The sequence below is a fragment of the Antennarius striatus genome, chromosome 23, assembly GCF_040054535.1.
Source record: "Antennarius striatus isolate MH-2024 chromosome 23, ASM4005453v1, whole genome shotgun sequence".
Classification (NCBI taxonomy): Eukaryota; Metazoa; Chordata; class Actinopteri; order Lophiiformes; family Antennariidae; genus Antennarius; species Antennarius striatus.
In genome coordinates, this window is record NC_090798.1 from 1,861,887 (window position 1) to 1,879,815 (window position 17,929).

The following is a 17,929-nucleotide window of genomic DNA, read 5'->3' on the forward strand; positions in this document are numbered from 1 at the left end:
AATTATCTCAGTGAATACTTTTCGAGTGAAACAAGTGTCAACAATCACTTTCAGGCCTTGACGTCATATCCTGTCAGATATCTTTGGATGCGCTTCTTAAGAATAACAGACGGTGCAAGTGGGCGGAGTTTCCGTTCGAAGCGATATTTTTAAAGCAAAAGCTACTAGCACCGCCAATTCGGCACATCCAAATGAACTAACTAAACAATGACATCCCAGCAAAGGCGGGAGGATGTGAAACATAACTTCAGTTCCGAATGTTTTGGCAGACGAACAACAATCCTGTTTTTTTTAATCGATATGTCCTTTTAGATATCAGCGAAGTTAGTGAAAATTATCAAGGGAGTATATTCACAATAACGTAAGCTTGGTAAACTATTCCGTGGCTGCCCTTTTGAGGCTAACACTGCGAACAAGCTAGAATTGCTAGCCTAACTTCGGCTTCTGATCACTTCGTCGTCTTTACTGATTTTGGCTAACTCTGTGGAATGGCAACAGGAAAACCAGAGGAGAATGGTAAGTATGACTGTTATTACTTCAAAACTACATGTGAAAGTTTGAAATATGCCTGAAGAGCAAGGTATTGATTGAAGTTGTGACAGTTGCAAGTCTCCATGCGGCCAGATGGGGGCGTAATTCCAAGCCTGGGTAGCTGGTGAAACTGGTACTGTAATTCAAATTAAAAAAACTTTATTTGTTCCCAAGGGCCTATTAAAGGCATATAAAGCAGGATTGGTGCACAAAAAAGAAATGCAGATGGCAAGGAGCAAATAATACACAGAAAGATAACACTAATACTAAAATACACAATGAACAGATATGTACAGTATAAAAAGTAATTTGATATGGTGTAATAAATAAAGATTTCAATGTGTTTCAGATGCCAGTCTTCCTTTTGCTGCTCTGCAGCTCCTGGCCCCGCCGGTGCGTTTGGTGTCGGCAGCTCTGTGGAAGGTGATGAAGCAGAGAGACGTGATGCAGTACGGGGTCGTGGAGGAGTTTGTGACGTCATCCTGCGAGGTTGTTCCGGGGTTACTCACCCTGAGACACTGGGGGAAGCTGGCGCTGGGGCTGAGAGGACGGGTGAGGTCACAGGGCGAGATGTCTGAGGATTTCATTTCTGACTGTAAATATCTCAGTAGTAAACTCCTGGTTTACCTGCATGCATACTGAATGTTTTTCATGTTCTTTCAGTTAATTCTAGAGCTGTGCTCTAATCAGTCAGATAAAAACGTCGTATTAACTCATCTGGAAAGGATTCGCGCTCCTGCCATCCAGTCATCGTCTTCTGCTCCTTCAGTGGTAAATTTGATTTAAAGTTTGAAATCTTGTGCTGTCTCCCCGGCTGATGCCCAAATATTGACTCATGACAGCCTTCACCGTTATTTCTTGGTCGTGATTGCAGAATTTACATAGCAAGTATTGACTGCAATTCCAGAAAAGTTTTGACATTACAGTAATAGGAATAATTGACTAAGATGCATTTTTAAAAATGTGTTTGTTCCTCTTTTGTTTAATCTTGTCTCTTAGAAAAGGGATTTAAAAGTCCAGAAGACAGTGGAAAGTTTCCGCTTTCTGGTTCAGACACTCCTGGCAGACCCGGCAGAGCGAGAGCGGTTCTTTAAGGTGAATTCTGCTTTTATTTTTAATTGTCATCACACAGCAGCAGGACTTAGAAATTTAAATTCTGGGCTATTTTTCTTACAGGAGGAGTTTCCTGTGGATTACGGGCCAAAGTTTGACCAGGAACTAGAGAAGCTGCTGTGGGAGTTTTTGCTCCGAGTGGATCAGTTACTTCCTGTTCCTAACTTAGCTAAGGTAGACGGCTAAAAATCTTAGCTGACTAAATAGTCTGAAATATATTTTTGAAAGTAACTTAACATATATGCATCTTTCTCAGACTGTGTCGTGGCTCAGTGAGACCCCCTCCGTTCTGGAGGAATGTGCTCGAGCAGCAACTCAACCCCAACTCCTGAAGATCCTGCTTCAGCATCAGACCTGTCTGGGTCACCTGGAGACAGCAGGTAGAACTCCAGCCTTTCCTCTTTGGGTGACTGAGACCTTTAATGGACATTCCTATTCATTCTTAAATTATTTATTTCTTTTACAGCATCCCTCCCTCCAAATATGGGTGACTCCATCCTGGCTTCACTCTCTCTGCCGCCCTCTGGAAAACTACCATCAGATGACACACAGAAAAGAGACAGAACATTTATTACACCTGTTTTTGGAACAATATCTAATGATGATGTACCAGTTCTGCTCTCTGCCAATAAAAAGAGAGAGGACCTGAACTCGACTGTGGCTAAACCGAAACAATCTGAAGAGGATTTCACGAATTTGGACAGAGAAGACGTGCAGGAGAGAAATGCTTTAAAAAGAACCGGTGTAATGAAACGCAAGCAACCCGACAGATGCGAATCCGATGAAGGCTTTCTCAGATCTGGGAAGAAGAGGACAACCAAGAGTGTGAGAAAAGATGTGAGTGATGACGATGAAGCAAAATCGGCAAAAAGCCCGGAATGTGACAGGACGATCCTGGAGACATTCGGCCTGCGTGAGGATCCACACCGCCCCTCCATGACTGTGTCCTCTCTGGAAAACCAACCCAAAGTTGTTGTGGGAAAAAAGTTAGAAACTTCTGCTAAAAGGAGAGAAAAATCTGTGAAATTCTCGTGTGTGGAAGAGCAGAATCAGAGGAGGAACCAAACTCAAAAGCCTGACTCGGATGATCCCGACCGGGCCGATAAAGAGTAAGACACACGGGGGGATACGGTGGCAAAGCGTGACTAGAGTCCTGGAAAAAAAAGTATACTCTGCTAGAATAAATTGCATTGTTGCGTTTTTATTTAATCGTGTTTTGTATATTACATGTTGATAAATGAATGTTGATGGAAGGGCAGAAAAAAGATGTTTTAATCCAGTGATCCCTGAAGTTACGTGTCAGAACCAGAGATTGAAAGACAAAACTTGTTCAGAATTATACCTCATTTAAATTTAATGTAAACTAGTTATGTGTGCATATTTTCATTTAGTAGCTGTTTTATTGTTCATGTTCCAATAAAAGATGATTTAGGAGTGTTTATTGGTTTTTGTCTGAGACGAGTCATTCTCACACTGGATTATTATCCTTGTAGAATCACATTTCAATGCTTCCTGTCAGAGTTTAGTTTTGAAATGTTCAGGGAGAAGCTGATTTGCAGTTTGGCAGCTCCTGAATCTTAAGATTAAACTTTGCGTTTTCCGTTTGACAGAAATTATCCCACAATCCCGAGGGTAAACGGCTTTCCTTCACAACAGCGCAGCAGCACAGGTGATTTACTAAAACAACTAAAAAGGGAATAAAGAAGTAAAATACCAGTTGAGAAGGAAAGAAAAGTCACTTTCACTGAGACATTCAATGTGTTTGTATATTTTCAGAAGCATTGGACCGTCCAGGACACGTCGAAGACTACGTTCCTGATTCTGAGGACGAGGCGACAAAGAACTTCAAATGCAGGGTATGTTCAAACTGAGACATTAATACTTCTTTCTGATGCAATTTTAATTCAAAATGAAATGTAATCCCGACGTAACTACGTAGCATGCATGCAAGAATAACCCGTAAGCCTTCATGCATCAGCAGCATTTCCTAACCACCTGTGTCTCCATCAGCTGTTCATGAGGCGCTATTTCAAGACCAAACACGGCACCTACGTCCCCACCCTGAGAGAGTTCTGGAGACCTGGGAAAACACGGCAGCATTTATGATCCAAATAAAAAAGGAAGCACTTTGGTAACACCAGCCATTTTTTGCCAGACGGATGTTTTTTATCATCATGGGAAATACATCCAAAAATGTTTCTAATAAATGTAAAAATACTAGTGTCTCATGTGATGTTTTTAATAAAAGATTTTATAACATAATAATCATATTGTGTGAAATGAATTTGTCATTTGATATATTTTACATTCAACTCACTCTAAAAGATGCTCTTAGATTACTTCTAGCATCAAAATATTGATGCAAAATCTGGTCATAGCTGTGAAATGTTGAATCATTTTTAGTTATTCTCATGTGCAGCATTTTCTAGTCGTCTAGTCTTTTATGCTGAACTCAGGAAAAGCCTATTTTCAGAAGTTCAGAGTCGACTGCTAAACCCTCCAGAGGCTACGATGGTCTCTCCGGTGATGTAGGAAGCCTCCTCAGAGCACAAGAAGGAGATCACACTTCCAATTTCTTCTGTCTCTCCAGCCCTGAACGGAAAACGTGACATGTTACCTAAATTACACCATAATTAAAACAAAACTGAGTCAGAGATGTACCTTTTAATGCTGAGCTGCTTACTGAACTCATCCATGAAGTCCTCATTTTCCCATAACTGAATACATTAATAAAACAAAATCTTCATAAAACAGGACATAAAAAACCCACAGATTATAAATATAAGGTCGAGAACAGTTTTCTCACAGCAGAGCTGAAGCGGGTTCTGATGACTCCGGGGGCCACGCCGTTAACCCTTATGTTACTGGGAGCCAGCTCAGGGGCCAGCACCTTGGTCAGACCCAGCAGCGCTGACTTACTCACACAGTAGGGGCCCAGGCCCTGCAGAGGAAGGGATATTGACCAATTATTTTATATTGCATTTTATATAAATGATTCATCGATTCATACATTTTAAATCTGTGATGGAGCCTCTGTTGACCAGGCTGTAATTAAAGAGATTTAAAACAAATAAACATTGGAATAAATGGTTCAGTGCATAAAAAGAAAAGCTGGTAAACCTGCATCGGCTGATATCCACCAATAGAGGACACAAAGACAATATTTCCTCCTCTGAAGGATGAGATAGAGAGAAGTCATTTCATAATAATCATATAAACTCTGAACAGTTTAATAGTTTGTTACTGTTGTGTCATCACTGGCTACTCACCCCCTCTTCTCCATATGTGGCACGACCAGTTTAGCCATAAGGAAAGCAGCAGTGACATTGACAGACAGAATCTACGATGCATAACAGCAAAATGTTGTCATTATTTAAAATGATCCTGTATTAAAATAAATGAAAGGAGGGAGAAAACAAACTCATTTGTGTAATTTATTATTTATGCATATGTGCTTTATATTTGAATGCTATTTTTCTTTGTTGTGTGTGCACCTTGTTCCAGATTTCTTCTGTGGAGTCCATCGTGTTTCCAAAAAAAGGGTTGACTGCTGCGTTGGACACCAGGATATCGATTCCCCCACACTGGTCCAGGGTCTTTAACAAACACAGAACGAAATATGTGCATGTCGGCAAAAATCTGTAAACTATAAAACTGTCACTGCTAAAGGAAAAGAAATATTCACCAGCTGAACCAGTTTTTCTCGGTCTTCCTCCTTGCCCACGTTACAGGTGGTCCCGGTCACCCTGATGTTCTGGTTCTGCAGCAGAGCCACAGCTTTGTCCACGTTAGCTTGCTTCCGACTGCTCACCACCACATGGGCTCCTCTCTGTCCCAGAGCCTGAGCTGCAGCCAGACCGATTCTGAGGAGGCAAACAGCACAGATCCCTCTGAGGTCAGCCAAATTATTACAGGGGGGTTCTCCATGACAGATTTACTAAAAAGTTGTGCAATGAGGGAGACTAGAACTCAAAAAGAAATTGTTTTCTGACGTGGGCTTAAAACGGAAAGGTTTGAACTCTTCCTTTCTTTGTGTTCTTTGTATTTCAGAGCAGTACAGACAGTAAACGTGTGATTTAAATCTCACCCATCTGTGGAGGCGGTGACGACGGCCACCTTCCCAGCAAAGGTGCTTTGAGACATCCTCATTTGTCCAACAGGATTAGTCTGCAGACACCTCACCACACGCCTCCACATCACCTGGAAAAAAAGACAGGAGGGTCATTCCAGAATTGAAGGACATTTGGGCTTCCAAATTATTGAAAAATAAACCTTCACTTTTGTGATTTTCTGCTACATATTCATCAAAAACAGGTAAGAAACTATCAAAGACTTGATTAGCTGAGCTTATAGATCAATGGTACAATTTTTATTACATGACTTATTTGATGCAACCCTGTTACCAACACTGAGCAACCTCAAAAAAGTATATTGTTGATTTCTGAAATATAATTTCTTTTCCATTATGTAAATAAAGTAACATTCTCTTTGAATAACTATTTGATTTATAGTAATAAATAATACTAATTTCAGGATTTACTGTACAATATTTAATCAAACACATTTTTATGTGATTGAAGAAATTCTTTAAAGGAGAATGGATCAAACAAACCCTTTTGAGCTGAGAAAGTAATGTAGGATTATTTTCAATTAAACTGATATGGCTACATTAATTTGGTCGCAGATCATCATAGTTCCTATTGCATTCTTTTTGATTTTTGTTTTTATTTTCATTATTTTATTATTATTTTATTATTATTTTTATTTTATTTTATTAATAATTTTTGGTATGACATTTTAAAACTATTTTCAAAGCATTCTTTGTCCTAGTTTTTTAGTTGGAGTTGCTCTCAGGACAATTAAATCTACTCAGAAACTGCATGTTTGAGTATTTTGTACGTGGATTATTTAAAATCTGATGACTGGGACGTAAAATGTCTTCCGATTCCGAATGTTTTCATGAAAACACTTGTGAACTGGGACACAGGTCATGTGGATGCATATGGTTACAACCTGAACGCTGAGACATGAGTTTAAGTAACAAAAAGTTTTAATAATCCCATAACAATCAATAATCGATTAGTAACAACTATAATCATTATCGATTTAATCGGGACTAAGAATTGCAAATAAAGAAGTGATGCAGTTCGATCTTACCTCACAGACACACCGAACATGAAGATCTTCAGGAGAAAAAAAATTAAACAACCTTGATCTTTGGATCCGGCGGAGGAATCTGTGAAATTATTTTGAAAGCGGAACTTCCGGGTGGAAGTTGAACTTTCAAAATAAAAGCGGTCAAAACAATTCGCTGTTCATTCATTTATTATTTTACCTCCAAGTCTGCCATAATTGTAATACAATCAATTTAAATGTGTAGTATTTACTTTACTGACCGATAATAGTCAAGCATGGAAGGAAGAAGTGATTTAATTTAATAAAGTTAAAAGGATTTCTTTTTTTAACAAGCTTTGAAACGTTTCAGGGGATGTTTTTAATGAATACGAAATACTAGTGTCTCATATAATACTTTTAATTAAAGATGTAATTACATTACAATCATATTGTGTGAGATTCATGCATGCAGAATATTTAAGATGAATCTGGTCATTACTGTGAAATGTTGAATATGTTTTAGTTATAATTCCCATACAAACCGTGATTCTACTGCGTCTTTACTATGGTTGTGTTGCTCCTACATATCAGACAGAACTGGAGCTGATCGGAATACAATCTTGAATACTGGATTTAGGAAAATCTAATTTTCAGAGGTTCAGAATCGGCTGCTAAACCCTCCAGAGGCTTCGATGGTCTCTCCGGTGATGAAGGAAGCCTCCTCAGAGCACAAGAATGAGATCACACTTCCAATTTCTTCTGTCTCTCCAACCCTAAAGAGAACACGTGGAAAATGTTACCTAAATTATACCGTAATTAAAACAAAACTGTCAGTCAGAGATGTACCTTTTAATGCTGAGCCGCTTTTTAAACTCATTCATGAACTCTTCATTTTCCCACAACTGAATAAAAAAAAGGAAATCTTCATGAAACAGGACATAAAATAACAACCACATATTATAAATACGGGGTTTGCAAGAGTTTTGTCCTCACAGGGGAGCTGAATTGGGTTCTGATGACTCCGGGGGCCACGCCGTTAACCCTTATGTTACTGGGAGCCAGCTCAGGGGCCAGCACCTTGGTCAGACCCAGCAGCGCTGACTTACTCACAGAGTAGGGGCCCACGCTCTGCAGAGGTGGGGGTATAAGCATGGACATTGACTATTTTAACTGCATTTCTTTGAATGATTCACGGATTCAAACATTTTAAATATGTGATGGCATCTAGCATCTTATATTTAGCACTAAAAACCCCTAAAGAAATTATCTAAATGCTTTGAAATGGTTTAGCATTCAAAGACAATTAGTGTCTTTTCATTTACACAAATTATCCACAAAAGGGAGGGTGTAATTAAAGAGAAACTAAACAAACACACATTGGAAGAAATGGTCCAGTGTATAAAAATAACAGTTTAACACCCCTCTAATGCTCTCACTAACCCGTATCGGCTGGTATCCAGTAATGGAGGACACAAACACGATGCTTCCTCCTCTGACAGATGGGATAGAGAAGTCATTTGTAATCATGTATACTCTGAACAGTTTAATGGTTTATTACTGAGTCCTTCTTCCCACATGCTGAATGATCACTGGCTACTCACCCCCTCTTCACCATATGTGGCACGACCAGTTTAGTCATGAGGAAACTGGATGTCACATTTGTAGACAGAGTCTACAAAGCATATCAACAAAATGTTGTCATTATTTAAAATGATACTGTCATAAAGGACCAATATTATACTCTTTAATTAATTCACACAACAGCCAGATATCTAACTACGCTGTATTTGAAATATTTTGCCCCAAACTGATCCATAGTCCTCTATGTCTATGAAAAATGGCTGAACTGAACTCTTTTGACATTTGCTTTATATGTGAATTCTAATGAATGAATTAATGTTTTAGAAAAATTCTTTGTTCGTTTTGTTATGTTTTTTTTTGTTTCTTTGTTGTGTGAGTGTGTGTGTGTGTGTGTGTGTGTGTGTGTGTGTGTGTGTGTGTGTGTGTGTGTGTGTGTGTGTGTGTGTGTGTGTGTGTGTGTGTGTGTGTGTGTGTGTGTGTGTGTGTGTGTGTGTGTGTGTGTGTGTGTGCACCTCGTCCCACATTTCCTCTGTGGTGTCCATCGTGTTTCCAAAGAGAACGACGGCCGCGTTGGACACCAGGATATCGATTCCCCCACACTGGTCCAGGGTCTTTATCAAACACAGAACAAAATATGTGCATGTCGGCAAAAAAAATCTGAAAACCATAAAACTGTCACTGCTAAAGGAAAAGAAATACTCACCAGCTGAACCAGTTTTTCTCGGTCTTCCCCTTTACCCACGTTACAGGTGGTCCCGGTCACCCTGATGTTCTGGTTCTGCAGCAGAGCCACAGCTTTGTCCACGTTAGCTTGGTTCCGACTGCTCACCACCACATGGGCTCCTCTCTGTCCCAGAGCCTGAGCTGCAGCCAGACCGATTCTGAGGAGGCAAACAGCAGTCATTGCAGTCATTTCATAGCCAAATTATAAAATCTGCATCATTCTTTCACTTTATTGCTCTTATAAGGAGGTTAGTTTGTGTGTAAATGAGAACAATAGGAACAAACTTCAAAAATGAAGGTAAGGCCAAAGGAACAATCCATTTGATTTTAGAGGTCAGCCAAATTCTTATAGGGGAGTTCTCCATGACAGATTTACAAAGACAAGGAAGTCGGCAACAGGGAGACTGACACACAACAAACAACTGTTTTGGGATATGGGCGTCACGGGGAAAGGTTTGAACTCTTCCTTTCTTCGTGTTCGTTTTATTTTAGGGTAACAGAGACAGAGAACGTGTGATTTAAATCTCACCCATCCGTGGAGCCGGTGACGACGGCCACCTTCCCAGAAAAGGTGCTTTGAGACATCCTCATCTGTCCTAGAGGATTAGTCCACAGACTCCTCACGACACGGTTCCACATCACCTGGAAACCATGGCAGGAATGTTTTCATGAAGACACTTGTCAACTGGGACAGAGGTCATGTCGGTGTACGCGTCTACGAGCTGAATGCTGAGATATGAGTCCAAGCAGATTAGGTGACAAAAGTTTTATGAATCCCTGAACAATCAAGAGTCGATTAGTGAAGAAGACAATCATCATCAACTTGATTTAGTGTAAAAAAACTGACAACCAAATTCAAGTTTATTCTAATGCATTGAGCGTTAATGTACACATCATGAATGCCAACTTGCCCTTAGTGATGTGATGCAGTGCGATCTTACCTCTGAGCTTTAGGCACCTCTTAACCCGAAGTCCTACAGACGTGAAATGTGAGCAGCCTCGATCTTCGATTTGGACGGTGGAATCAGGTTTTTGTTTTTTTTTATTTGCTGGAAATTTTGCTTTCAAAATAAAAGCAGCCAAAGCAATTTGCAGTTCATTTATTTATTTTTACGACCAAATCCACCAGGATAGTAATTCGATTAATTTAAATGTGTAGTATTTACTTTACCGACCGATAATAGTCAAGCTGTTTCCTAAAGGAAGAGTTTATTACACTATAAAACAAGCTAAATGATGTTTTCCTAAATACACCACCCCAAAGTGGGTCAGTGTCAGACAAACAATTTAATCTACCCATCCATCTGAGCTTTAGGCACCTCCATCCATCCATCTTCATCTGCTTATCAGATACCAGGTCCCCAGCCTCCTCCAGCTCTTCCAGAGGGATCTCAAGGTGTTCCTTGGTGCCATGCACACTTATGGAAATCCCTGTGCTTTAACAGGGTGTTCATTATGGAAAAAACTGTGACTAGCACACAACTCCAACAAAACAACACTCGTGTTCAGATCGGCCTGGCCGTTCATCGCAATCACCCCTTTCCAGGTCTCACTGTCATTACCCATGTGAGTGCTGAAGTCCCCAAGAACGACAATGGAGTCCCCAGTCGGAGCACAATGTAGGACCCCTCCCAGGGACTCCAAGAAGTCCGTGTGTTTGGCCGTAGGCTTAAACAACAGTTACACAACTGTCCCAAACCTGACGGTACTGGGACACAACCCCTTCATTCACAGGGGTAAACTAACATATGGTGGCTGAGCTGTGGGGCAATAAGCAAGCCCATAGCAGCTTGCCTGCTCTCACCTTGGGTAACAACAGAAAAGTGAAGAGTTCAGCCCCTTCCGAGCGTTTGAGTTCCAGAGTCCAAGCTATGGGAGTACGTGAGTCCGACTATATCTAGTTCATACCTCTCAACCTCGGGCTCCTTTCCCCCCTGCGAGGTGACATTCCATGTCCCAAGAGCCAGACTCTCTCAGGGGACTGTTATCGAGCCCCATGCTGTCGACTGCCACCCAATCCACATTGTACCAGTCCCCTACAATTATAAAATACTACCGTCTCATATAATACTTTTAATAAGAGTTTATTCCATAGCTATCATATTGTGAGAGATTCCTTTGTCATTTGATGCATTTTACATTCAAGTCACTCTTAAAGATGCTCTCAAATTTCTTCTGGTTTACAAATATTTATGGTGAATCTGGTCATAACTGTGAAATGTTGAAAATGTTTTAGTTTTAATTCCCATATGAAGCATCTTCTAGTCCATCTTTACTATGGATGTGTTGAACCAGCACCTCAGACAGAACTGGAGCTGATCAGAGTACGATCTTGATACTGGACTCAGGAAAAGCCAATTTTCAGAGGTTCAGAGTCGGCAGTTAAACCCTCCAGAGGCTTCGATGGTCTCTCCGGTGATGAAGGAAGCCTCCTCCGAGCACAAGAAGGAGATCACACTTCCAATTTCTTCTGTCTCTCCAGCCCTGGTGAGAAAACGTGAAAAATGTTACCTAAAATACACCACATTCAAGACAAAACTGTCAGTCAGAGATGTACGGTACCTTTTAATGCTGAGCCGCTTTTTGAAGCCATTCATGAAGTCTTCATTTTCCCACAACTGAGTAAATTAATTTTTTTTAAAAATCATGAAATGGGACATAAAATAACAACCACATATTATAAATAGAGGGTTTGCAAGAACTTTCTCCTCACAGGGGAGCTGAATTGGGTTCTGATGACTCCTGGGGCCACGCCGTTAACCCTTATGTTACTGGGAGCCAGCTCAGGGGCCAGCACCTTGGTCAGACCCAGCAGCGCTGACTTACTCACACAGTAGGGACCCAGGCCCTGCAGAGGTGGGGGTATAAGCATGGACATTGACTAATTATTTTCTAATGCATTTATTATTTACATGATGCCTAAACCATCTATTAATAATAATTAATACTGATGTTAAACCACCTTCTATCTGAATGACCTTTTAGTCATATTTAACACTAAAAACCCTCAAACAAATTATCAAATATTATTAACTTCTTTTCATTTACACAAATTATCTATAAAAATGAGGCTGTAATTTAAGAGAAAGAAAACAAATACACATGGACAGTGGACAGTGCATAAAAATGAAATATAACACCCTTCTAATGCTCTCACTAACCCGTATCGGCTGGTATCCAGTAATGGAGGACACAAACACGATGCTTCCTCCTCTGAATGATGGGACAGAGAAGTCATTTGTAATCATATATACTCTGAACAGTTTAATAGTTTATTACTGAGTCCTTCTTCCCACACGCTGAAATCTTCACTGGCTACTCACCCCCTCTTCACCATATGTGGCACGACCAGTTTAGTCATGAGGAAACCAGATGTCACATTTGTAGACAGAGTCTACAAAGCATATCAGCAAAATGTAGTCATTATTTAAAATGATACTGTCATAAAGGACCAATATTATACTCCTTAATTAATTGGCACAGCTGCCAGATATCCGACTACGTTACATTTGAAATATTTTGCCCCAAACTGATCCATAGTCCTCAATGTCTATGAAAAATGGCTGAACTGAACTCTTTTGACATTTGCTTTATATGTGAATTCTAATGAATGAATTAATGTTTTTTTAAAATCCTTTGTTCGTTTTGTTATGTTTCTTTGTTGTGTGTGTGTGTGTGTGTGTGTGTGTGTGTGTGTGTGTGTGTGTGTGTGTGTGTGTGTGTGTGTGTGTGTGTGTGTGTGTGTGTGTGCACCTCGTCCCACATTTCCTCTGTGGTGTCCATCGTGTTTCCAAAGAAAACGTTGACGGCCACGTTGGACACCAGGATATCGATTCCCCCACACTGGTCCAGGGTCTTTATCAAACACAAAATGAAATACGTGAGTGTAGACAAAACATCTGAAAACCATAAAACTGTCACTGCTAAAGGAAAAGAAATATTCACCAGCTGAACCAGTTTTTCTCGGTCTTCCCCTTTACCCACGTTACAGGTGGTCCCGGTCACCCTGATGTTCTGGTTCTGCAGCAGAGCCACAGCTTTGTCCACATTAGCTTGGCTCCGACTGCTCACCACCACATGGGCTCCTCTCTGTCCCAGAGCCTGAGCTGCAGCCAGACCGATTCTGAGGAGGCAAACAGCACAGATCCCTCTGAGGTCAGCCAAATTATTACAGGGGAGTTCACCATGACAGATTGACTCAGAAGAGGAAGTTGTGCAACAGAGAGACGGGAACTCAAAAAGAAATTGTTTTCTGACGTGGACTTCACAGGGAAAGGTTTGAACTCTTCCTTTCTTCGTGTTCTTTGTATTTCAGAGCAGTAGAGACGGTAAACGTGTGATTTAAATCTCACCCATCTGTGGAGCCGGTGACGACGGCCACCTTCCCAGAAAAGGTGCTTTGAGACATCCTCATCTGTCCAAGAGGATTGGTCCACAGACTCCTCACGACACGGTTCCACATCACCTGGAAACCATGGCAGGAATGTTTTCATGAAGACACTTGTCGACTGGGACAGAGGTCATGTCGGTGTACGTGTCTACGAGCTGAATGCTGAGATATGAGTCCAAGCAGATTAGGTGACAAAAGTTTTATGAATCCCTGAACAATCAAGAGTCGATTAGTGAAGAAGACAATCATCATCGACTTGATTTAGTGTAAAAAAACTGACAACCAAATTCAAGTTTATTCTAATGCATTGAGCGTTAATGTACACATCATGAATGCCAACTTGCCCTTAGTGATGTGATGCAGTGTGATCTTACCTCTGAGCTTTAGGCACCTCTTAACCCGAAGTCCTACAGACGTGAAATGTGAGCAGCCTCGATCTTCGATTTGGACGGTGGAATCAGGTTTTTGTTTTTTTTTATTTGCTGGAAATTTTGCTTTCAAAATAAAAGCAGCCAAAGCAATTTGCAGTTAATTTATTTATTTTTACGACCAAATCCACCAGGATAGTAATTCGATTAATTTAAATGTGTAGTATTTACTTTACCGACCGATAATAGTCAAGCTGTTTCCTAAAGGAAGAGTTTATTACACTATAAAACAAGCTAAATGATGTTTTCCTAAATACACCACCCCAAAGTGGGTCAGTGTCACACAAACAATTTAATCTATCCATCCATCTGAGCTTTAGGCACCTCCATCCATCCATCTTCATCTGCTTATCAGATACCAGGTCCCCAGCCTCCTCCAGCTCTTCCAGAGGGATCTCAAGGTGTTCCTTGGTGCCATGCACACTTATGGAAATCCCTGTGCTTTAACAGGGTGTTCATTATGGAAAAAACTGTGACTAGCACACAATTCCAACAAAACACCACTCGTGTTCAGATCGGCCTGGCCGTTCATCGCAATCACCCCTTTCCAGGTCTCACTGTCATTACCCATGTGAGTGTTGAAGTCCCCAAGAACGACAATGGAGTCCCCAGTCGGAGCACAATGTAGGACCCCTCCCAGGGACTCCAAGAAGTCCGTGTGTTTGGCCGTAGGCTTAAACAACAGTTACACACCTGTCCCAAACCTGACGGCGCTGGGACACAACCCCTTCATTCACAGGGGTAAACTAACATATGGTGGCTGAGCTGTGGGGCAATAAGCAAGCCCATAGCAGCTTGCCTGCTCTCACCTTGGGTAACAACAGAAAAGTGAAGAGTTCAGCCCCTTCCGAGCGTTTGAGTTCCAGAGTCCAAGCTATGGGAGTACGTGAGTCCGACTATATCTAGTTCATACCTCTCAACCTCGGGCTCCTTTCCCCCCTGCGAGGTGACATTCCATGTCCCAAGAGCCAGACTCTCTCAGGGGACTGTTATCGAGCCCCATGCTGTCGACTGCCACCCAATCCACATTGTACCAGTCCCCTACAATTATAAAATACTACCGTCTCATATAATACTTTTAATAAGAGTTTATTCCATAGCTATCATATTGTGAGAGATTCCTTTGTCATTTGATGCATTTTACATTCAAGTCACTCTTAAAGATGCTCTCAAATTTCTTCTGGTTTACAAATATTTATGGTGAATCTGGTCATAACTGTGAAATGTTGAATATGTTTTATTTGTAATTCCCATATGAAGCATCTTCTAGTCCATCTTTACTATGGATGTGTTGAACCAGCACCTCAGACAGAACTGGAGCTGATCAGAGTACGATCTTGATACTGGACTCAGGAAAAGCCAATTTTCAGAGGTTCAGAGTCGGCAGTTAAACCCTCCAGAGGCTTCGATGGTCTCTCCGGTGATGAAGGAAGCCTCCTCCGAGCACAAGAAGGAGATCACACTTCCAATTTCTTCTGTCTCTCCAGCCCTGGTGAGAAAACGTGAAAAATGTTACCTAAAATACACCACATTCAAGACAAAACTGTCAGTCAGAGATGTACGGTACCTTTTAATGCTGAGCCGCTTTTTGAAGCCATTCATGAAGTCTTCATTTTCCCACAACTGAGTAAATTAATTTTTTAAAAAAATCATGAAATGGGACATAAAATAACAACCACATATTATAAATAGAGGGTTTGCAAGAACTTTCTCCTCACAGGGGAGCTGAATTGGGTTCTGATGACTCCTGGGGCCACGCCGTTAACCCTTATGTTACTGGGAGCCAGCTCAGGGGCCAGCACCTTGGTCAGACCCAGCAGCGCTGACTTACTCACACAGTAGGGACCCAGGCCCTGCAGAGGTGGGGGTATAAGCATGGACATTGACTAATTATTTTCTAATGCATTTATTATTTACATGATGCCTAAACCATCTATTAATAATAATTAATACTGATGTTAAACCACCTTCTATCTGAATGACCTTTTAGTCATATTTAACACTAAAAACCCTCAAACAAATTATCAAATATTATTAACTTCTTTTCATTTACACAAATTATCTATAAAAATGAGGCTGTAATTTAAGAGAAAGAAAACAAATACACATGGACAGTGGACAGTGCATAAAAATGAAATATAACACCCTTCTAATGCTCTCACTAACCCGTATCGGCTGGTATCCAGTAATGGAGGACACAAACACGATGCTTCCTCCTCTGAATGATGGGACAGAGAAGTCATTTGTAATCATATATACTCTGAACAGTTTAATAGTTTATTACTGAGTCCTTCTTCCCACACGCTGAAATCTTCACTGGCTACTCACCCCCTCTTCACCATATGTGGCACGACCAGTTTAGTCATGAGGAAACCAGATGTCACATTTGTAGACAGAGTCTACAAAGCATATCAGCAAAATGTAGTCATTATTTAAAATGATACTGTCATAAAGGACCAATATTATACTCCTTAATTAATTGGCACAGCTGCCAGATATCCGACTACGTTACATTTGAAATATTTTGCCCCAAACTGATCCATAGTCCTCAATGTCTATGAAAAATGGCTGAACTGAACTCTTTTGACATTTGCTTTATATGTGAATTCTAATGAATGAATTAATGTTTTTTTAAAATCCTTTGTTCGTTTTGTTATGTTTCTTTGTTGTGTGTGTGTGTGTGTGTGTGTGTGTGTGTGTGTGTGTGTGTGTGTGTGTGTGTGTGTGTGTGTGTGTGTGTGTGTGTGTGTGTGCACCTCGTCCCACATTTCCTCTGTGGTGTCCATCGTGTTTCCAAAGAAAACATTGACGGCCACGTTGGACACCAGGATATCGATTCCCCCACACTGGTCCAGGGTCTTTAACAAAAACAAAATGAAATACGTTCATGTAGACAAAACATCTGAAAACCACAAAACTGTCACTGCTAAAGGAAAAGAAATACTCACCAGCTGAACCAGTTTTTCTCGGTCTTCCCCTTTACCCACGTTACAGGTGGTCCCGGTCACCCTGATGTTCTGGTTCTGCAGCAGAGCCACAGCTTTGTCCACGTTAGCTTGGCTCCGACTGCTCACCACCACATGGGCTCCTCTCTGTCCCAGAGCCTGAGCTGCAGCCAGACCGATTCTGAGGAGGCAAACAGCAGTCATTGCAGTCATTTCAGAGCCAAATTATAAAATCTGCATCATTCTTTCACTTTATTGCTCTTATAAGGAGGTTAGTTTGTGTGTAAATGAGAACAATAGGAACAAACTTCAAAAATGAAGGTAAGGCCAAAGGAACAATCCATTTGATTTTAGAGGTCAGCCAAATTCTTATAGGGGAGTTCTCCAACACAGATTTACAAGGACAAGGAAGTTGTGCAACAGGGAGACTGACACACAACAAACAACTTTTTTGGGATATGGGCGTCACGGGGAAAGGTTTGAACTCTTCCTTTCTTCGTGTTCTTTGTATTTCAGAGCAGTAGAGACGGTAAACGTGTGATTTAAATCTCACCCATCCGTGGAGCCGGTGACGACGGCCACCTTCCCAGAAAAGGTGCTTTGAGACATCCTCATCTGTCCAAGAGTATTGGTCCACAGACTCCTCTTGACACGGCTCGACATCACCTGGAAACCATGGCAGGAATGTTTTCATGAAGACTTGTCGACTGGGACCGAGGTCATGTCGGTGTACGTGTCTACGAGCTGAATGCTGAGATATGAGTCCAAGCAGATTAAGTGACAAAAGTTTTATGAATCCCTGAACAAAGAGTTCTGACAACCAAATTCAAGTTTATTCTAATGCATTGAGCGTTAATGTACACACCATGAATGCCAACTTGCCCATAGTGATGTGATGTAGTGTGATCTTACCTCTGAGCTTTAGGCCTGTTAACCTCAAGTCCTACAGATGTGAAATGTGAGCTGCGAACTTTGATTCAGACGGTGGAATCAGGTCTTTTTGTTTTGTTTTTTTGGCGTAAATTCCACTTTCAAAATAAAAGCAGCCAAAGCAATTTGCAGTTCATTTATTTGTTTTTACAATCAAGCCTTCCAGGCTGATA

The 17,929-nt window shown here is 41.0% G+C and overlaps 5 protein-coding genes across 5 annotated transcripts; 1 reads left to right on the forward strand and 4 right to left on the reverse strand.

Moving 5' to 3' along the window:
• The first annotated feature begins 156 nt into the window (after positions 1–156).
• On the forward strand, positions 157–3,793 carry tinf2 (TERF1 (TRF1)-interacting nuclear factor 2). The gene is made up of 10 exons (XM_068307646.1): positions 157–516; positions 881–1,083; positions 1,195–1,302; positions 1,531–1,626; positions 1,708–1,818; positions 1,901–2,024; positions 2,111–2,753; positions 3,255–3,313; positions 3,421–3,500; positions 3,655–3,793. The coding sequence occupies exons 1-10, from the start codon at positions 489–491 to the stop codon at positions 3,748–3,750; spliced, it is 1,548 nt and encodes a 515-aa protein (XP_068163747.1). The 5' UTR covers positions 157–488; the 3' UTR covers positions 3,751–3,793.
• Positions 3,794–3,889: 96 nt separating this feature from the next.
• On the reverse strand, positions 3,890–7,027 carry dhrs4 (dehydrogenase/reductase (SDR family) member 4). Its single transcript, XM_068307648.1, has 9 exons — positions 6,802–7,027; positions 5,732–5,844; positions 5,330–5,507; positions 5,139–5,240; positions 4,914–4,984; positions 4,765–4,816; positions 4,451–4,585; positions 4,306–4,361; positions 3,890–4,236 (listed from the first exon to the last, which is right to left on the reverse strand). Exons 2-9 carry the CDS (start codon positions 5,839–5,841, stop codon positions 4,122–4,124), a joined length of 819 nt encoding a protein of 272 aa, XP_068163749.1. The 5' UTR covers positions 5,842–5,844; positions 6,802–7,027; the 3' UTR covers positions 3,890–4,121.
• Positions 7,028–7,213: 186 nt separating this feature from the next.
• LOC137590195 (dehydrogenase/reductase SDR family member 4-like) lies at positions 7,214–10,137 on the reverse strand. Its single transcript, XM_068307649.1, has 9 exons — positions 10,005–10,137; positions 9,593–9,705; positions 9,044–9,221; positions 8,853–8,951; positions 8,361–8,431; positions 8,200–8,251; positions 7,753–7,887; positions 7,606–7,661; positions 7,214–7,532 (listed from the first exon to the last, which is right to left on the reverse strand). The coding sequence occupies exons 2-9, from the start codon at positions 9,700–9,702 to the stop codon at positions 7,418–7,420; spliced, it is 816 nt and encodes a 271-aa protein (XP_068163750.1). The 5' UTR covers positions 9,703–9,705; positions 10,005–10,137; the 3' UTR covers positions 7,214–7,417.
• A 994-nt stretch (positions 10,138–11,131) lies between these two features.
• LOC137590193 (dehydrogenase/reductase SDR family member 4-like) lies at positions 11,132–13,945 on the reverse strand. Its single transcript, XM_068307647.1, has 9 exons — positions 13,828–13,945; positions 13,416–13,528; positions 13,009–13,186; positions 12,817–12,918; positions 12,387–12,457; positions 12,225–12,276; positions 11,777–11,911; positions 11,626–11,681; positions 11,132–11,547 (listed from the first exon to the last, which is right to left on the reverse strand). The coding sequence occupies exons 2-9, from the start codon at positions 13,523–13,525 to the stop codon at positions 11,433–11,435; spliced, it is 819 nt and encodes a 272-aa protein (XP_068163748.1). The 5' UTR covers positions 13,526–13,528; positions 13,828–13,945; the 3' UTR covers positions 11,132–11,432.
• A 1,008-nt stretch (positions 13,946–14,953) lies between these two features.
• Positions 14,954–17,821, reverse strand: LOC137590188 (dehydrogenase/reductase SDR family member 4-like). Its single transcript, XM_068307643.1, has 9 exons — positions 17,739–17,821; positions 17,380–17,492; positions 16,830–17,007; positions 16,638–16,739; positions 16,210–16,280; positions 16,048–16,099; positions 15,600–15,734; positions 15,449–15,504; positions 14,954–15,370 (listed from the first exon to the last, which is right to left on the reverse strand). The coding sequence occupies exons 2-9, from the start codon at positions 17,487–17,489 to the stop codon at positions 15,256–15,258; spliced, it is 819 nt and encodes a 272-aa protein (XP_068163744.1). The 5' UTR covers positions 17,490–17,492; positions 17,739–17,821; the 3' UTR covers positions 14,954–15,255.
• Positions 17,822–17,929: the final 108 nt, after the last annotated feature.

Coding starts and splice junctions, on each gene's coding strand:
- tinf2 (XM_068307646.1), top strand. CDS start 489: ATGGCAACAGGAAAACCAGAGGAGAATG. Junction 1,303..1,530: donor CGTCTTCTGCTCCTTCAGTG/GTAAATTTGATT, acceptor CTTGTCTCTTAG/AAAAGGGATTTAAAAGTCCA. Junction 1,627..1,707: donor AGCGAGAGCGGTTCTTTAAG/GTGAATTCTGCT, acceptor TTTTTCTTACAG/GAGGAGTTTCCTGTGGATTA.
- dhrs4 (XM_068307648.1), bottom strand. CDS start 5,841: ATGTGGAGGCGTGTGGTGAGGTGTCTGCAGACTAATCCTGTTGGACAA. Junction 4,985..5,138: donor CAGAAGAAATCTGGAACAAG/GTGCACACACAA, acceptor TATGCATCGTAG/ATTCTGTCTGTCAATGTCAC. Junction 4,817..4,913: donor CCACATATGGAGAAGAGGGG/GTGAGTAGCCAG, acceptor CTCATCCTTCAG/AGGAGGAAATATTGTCTTTG.
- LOC137590195 (XM_068307649.1), bottom strand. CDS start 9,702: ATGTGGAACCGTGTCGTGAGGAGTCTGTGGACTAATCCTCTAGGACAG. Junction 9,222..9,592: donor GTCACCGGCTCCACGGATGG/GTGAGATTTAAA, acceptor TTGCCTCCTCAG/AATCGGTCTGGCTGCAGCTC. Junction 8,952..9,043: donor GAGAAAAACTGGTTCAGCTG/GTGAGTATTTCT, acceptor TGTTTGATAAAG/ACCCTGGACCAGTGTGGGGG.
- LOC137590193 (XM_068307647.1), bottom strand. CDS start 13,525: ATGTGGAACCGTGTCGTGAGGAGTCTGTGGACCAATCCTCTTGGACAG. Junction 12,277..12,386: donor CCACATATGGTGAAGAGGGG/GTGAGTAGCCAG, acceptor CCCATCATTCAG/AGGAGGAAGCATCGTGTTTG. Junction 11,912..12,224: donor CTGGATACCAGCCGATACGG/GTTAGTGAGAGC, acceptor CCACCTCTGCAG/GGCCTGGGTCCCTACTGTGT.
- LOC137590188 (XM_068307643.1), bottom strand. CDS start 17,489: ATGTCGAGCCGTGTCAAGAGGAGTCTGTGGACCAATACTCTTGGACAG. Junction 16,740..16,829: donor GAGAAAAACTGGTTCAGCTG/GTGAGTATTTCT, acceptor TTTTTGTTAAAG/ACCCTGGACCAGTGTGGGGG. Junction 16,100..16,209: donor CCACATATGGTGAAGAGGGG/GTGAGTAGCCAG, acceptor CCCATCATTCAG/AGGAGGAAGCATCGTGTTTG.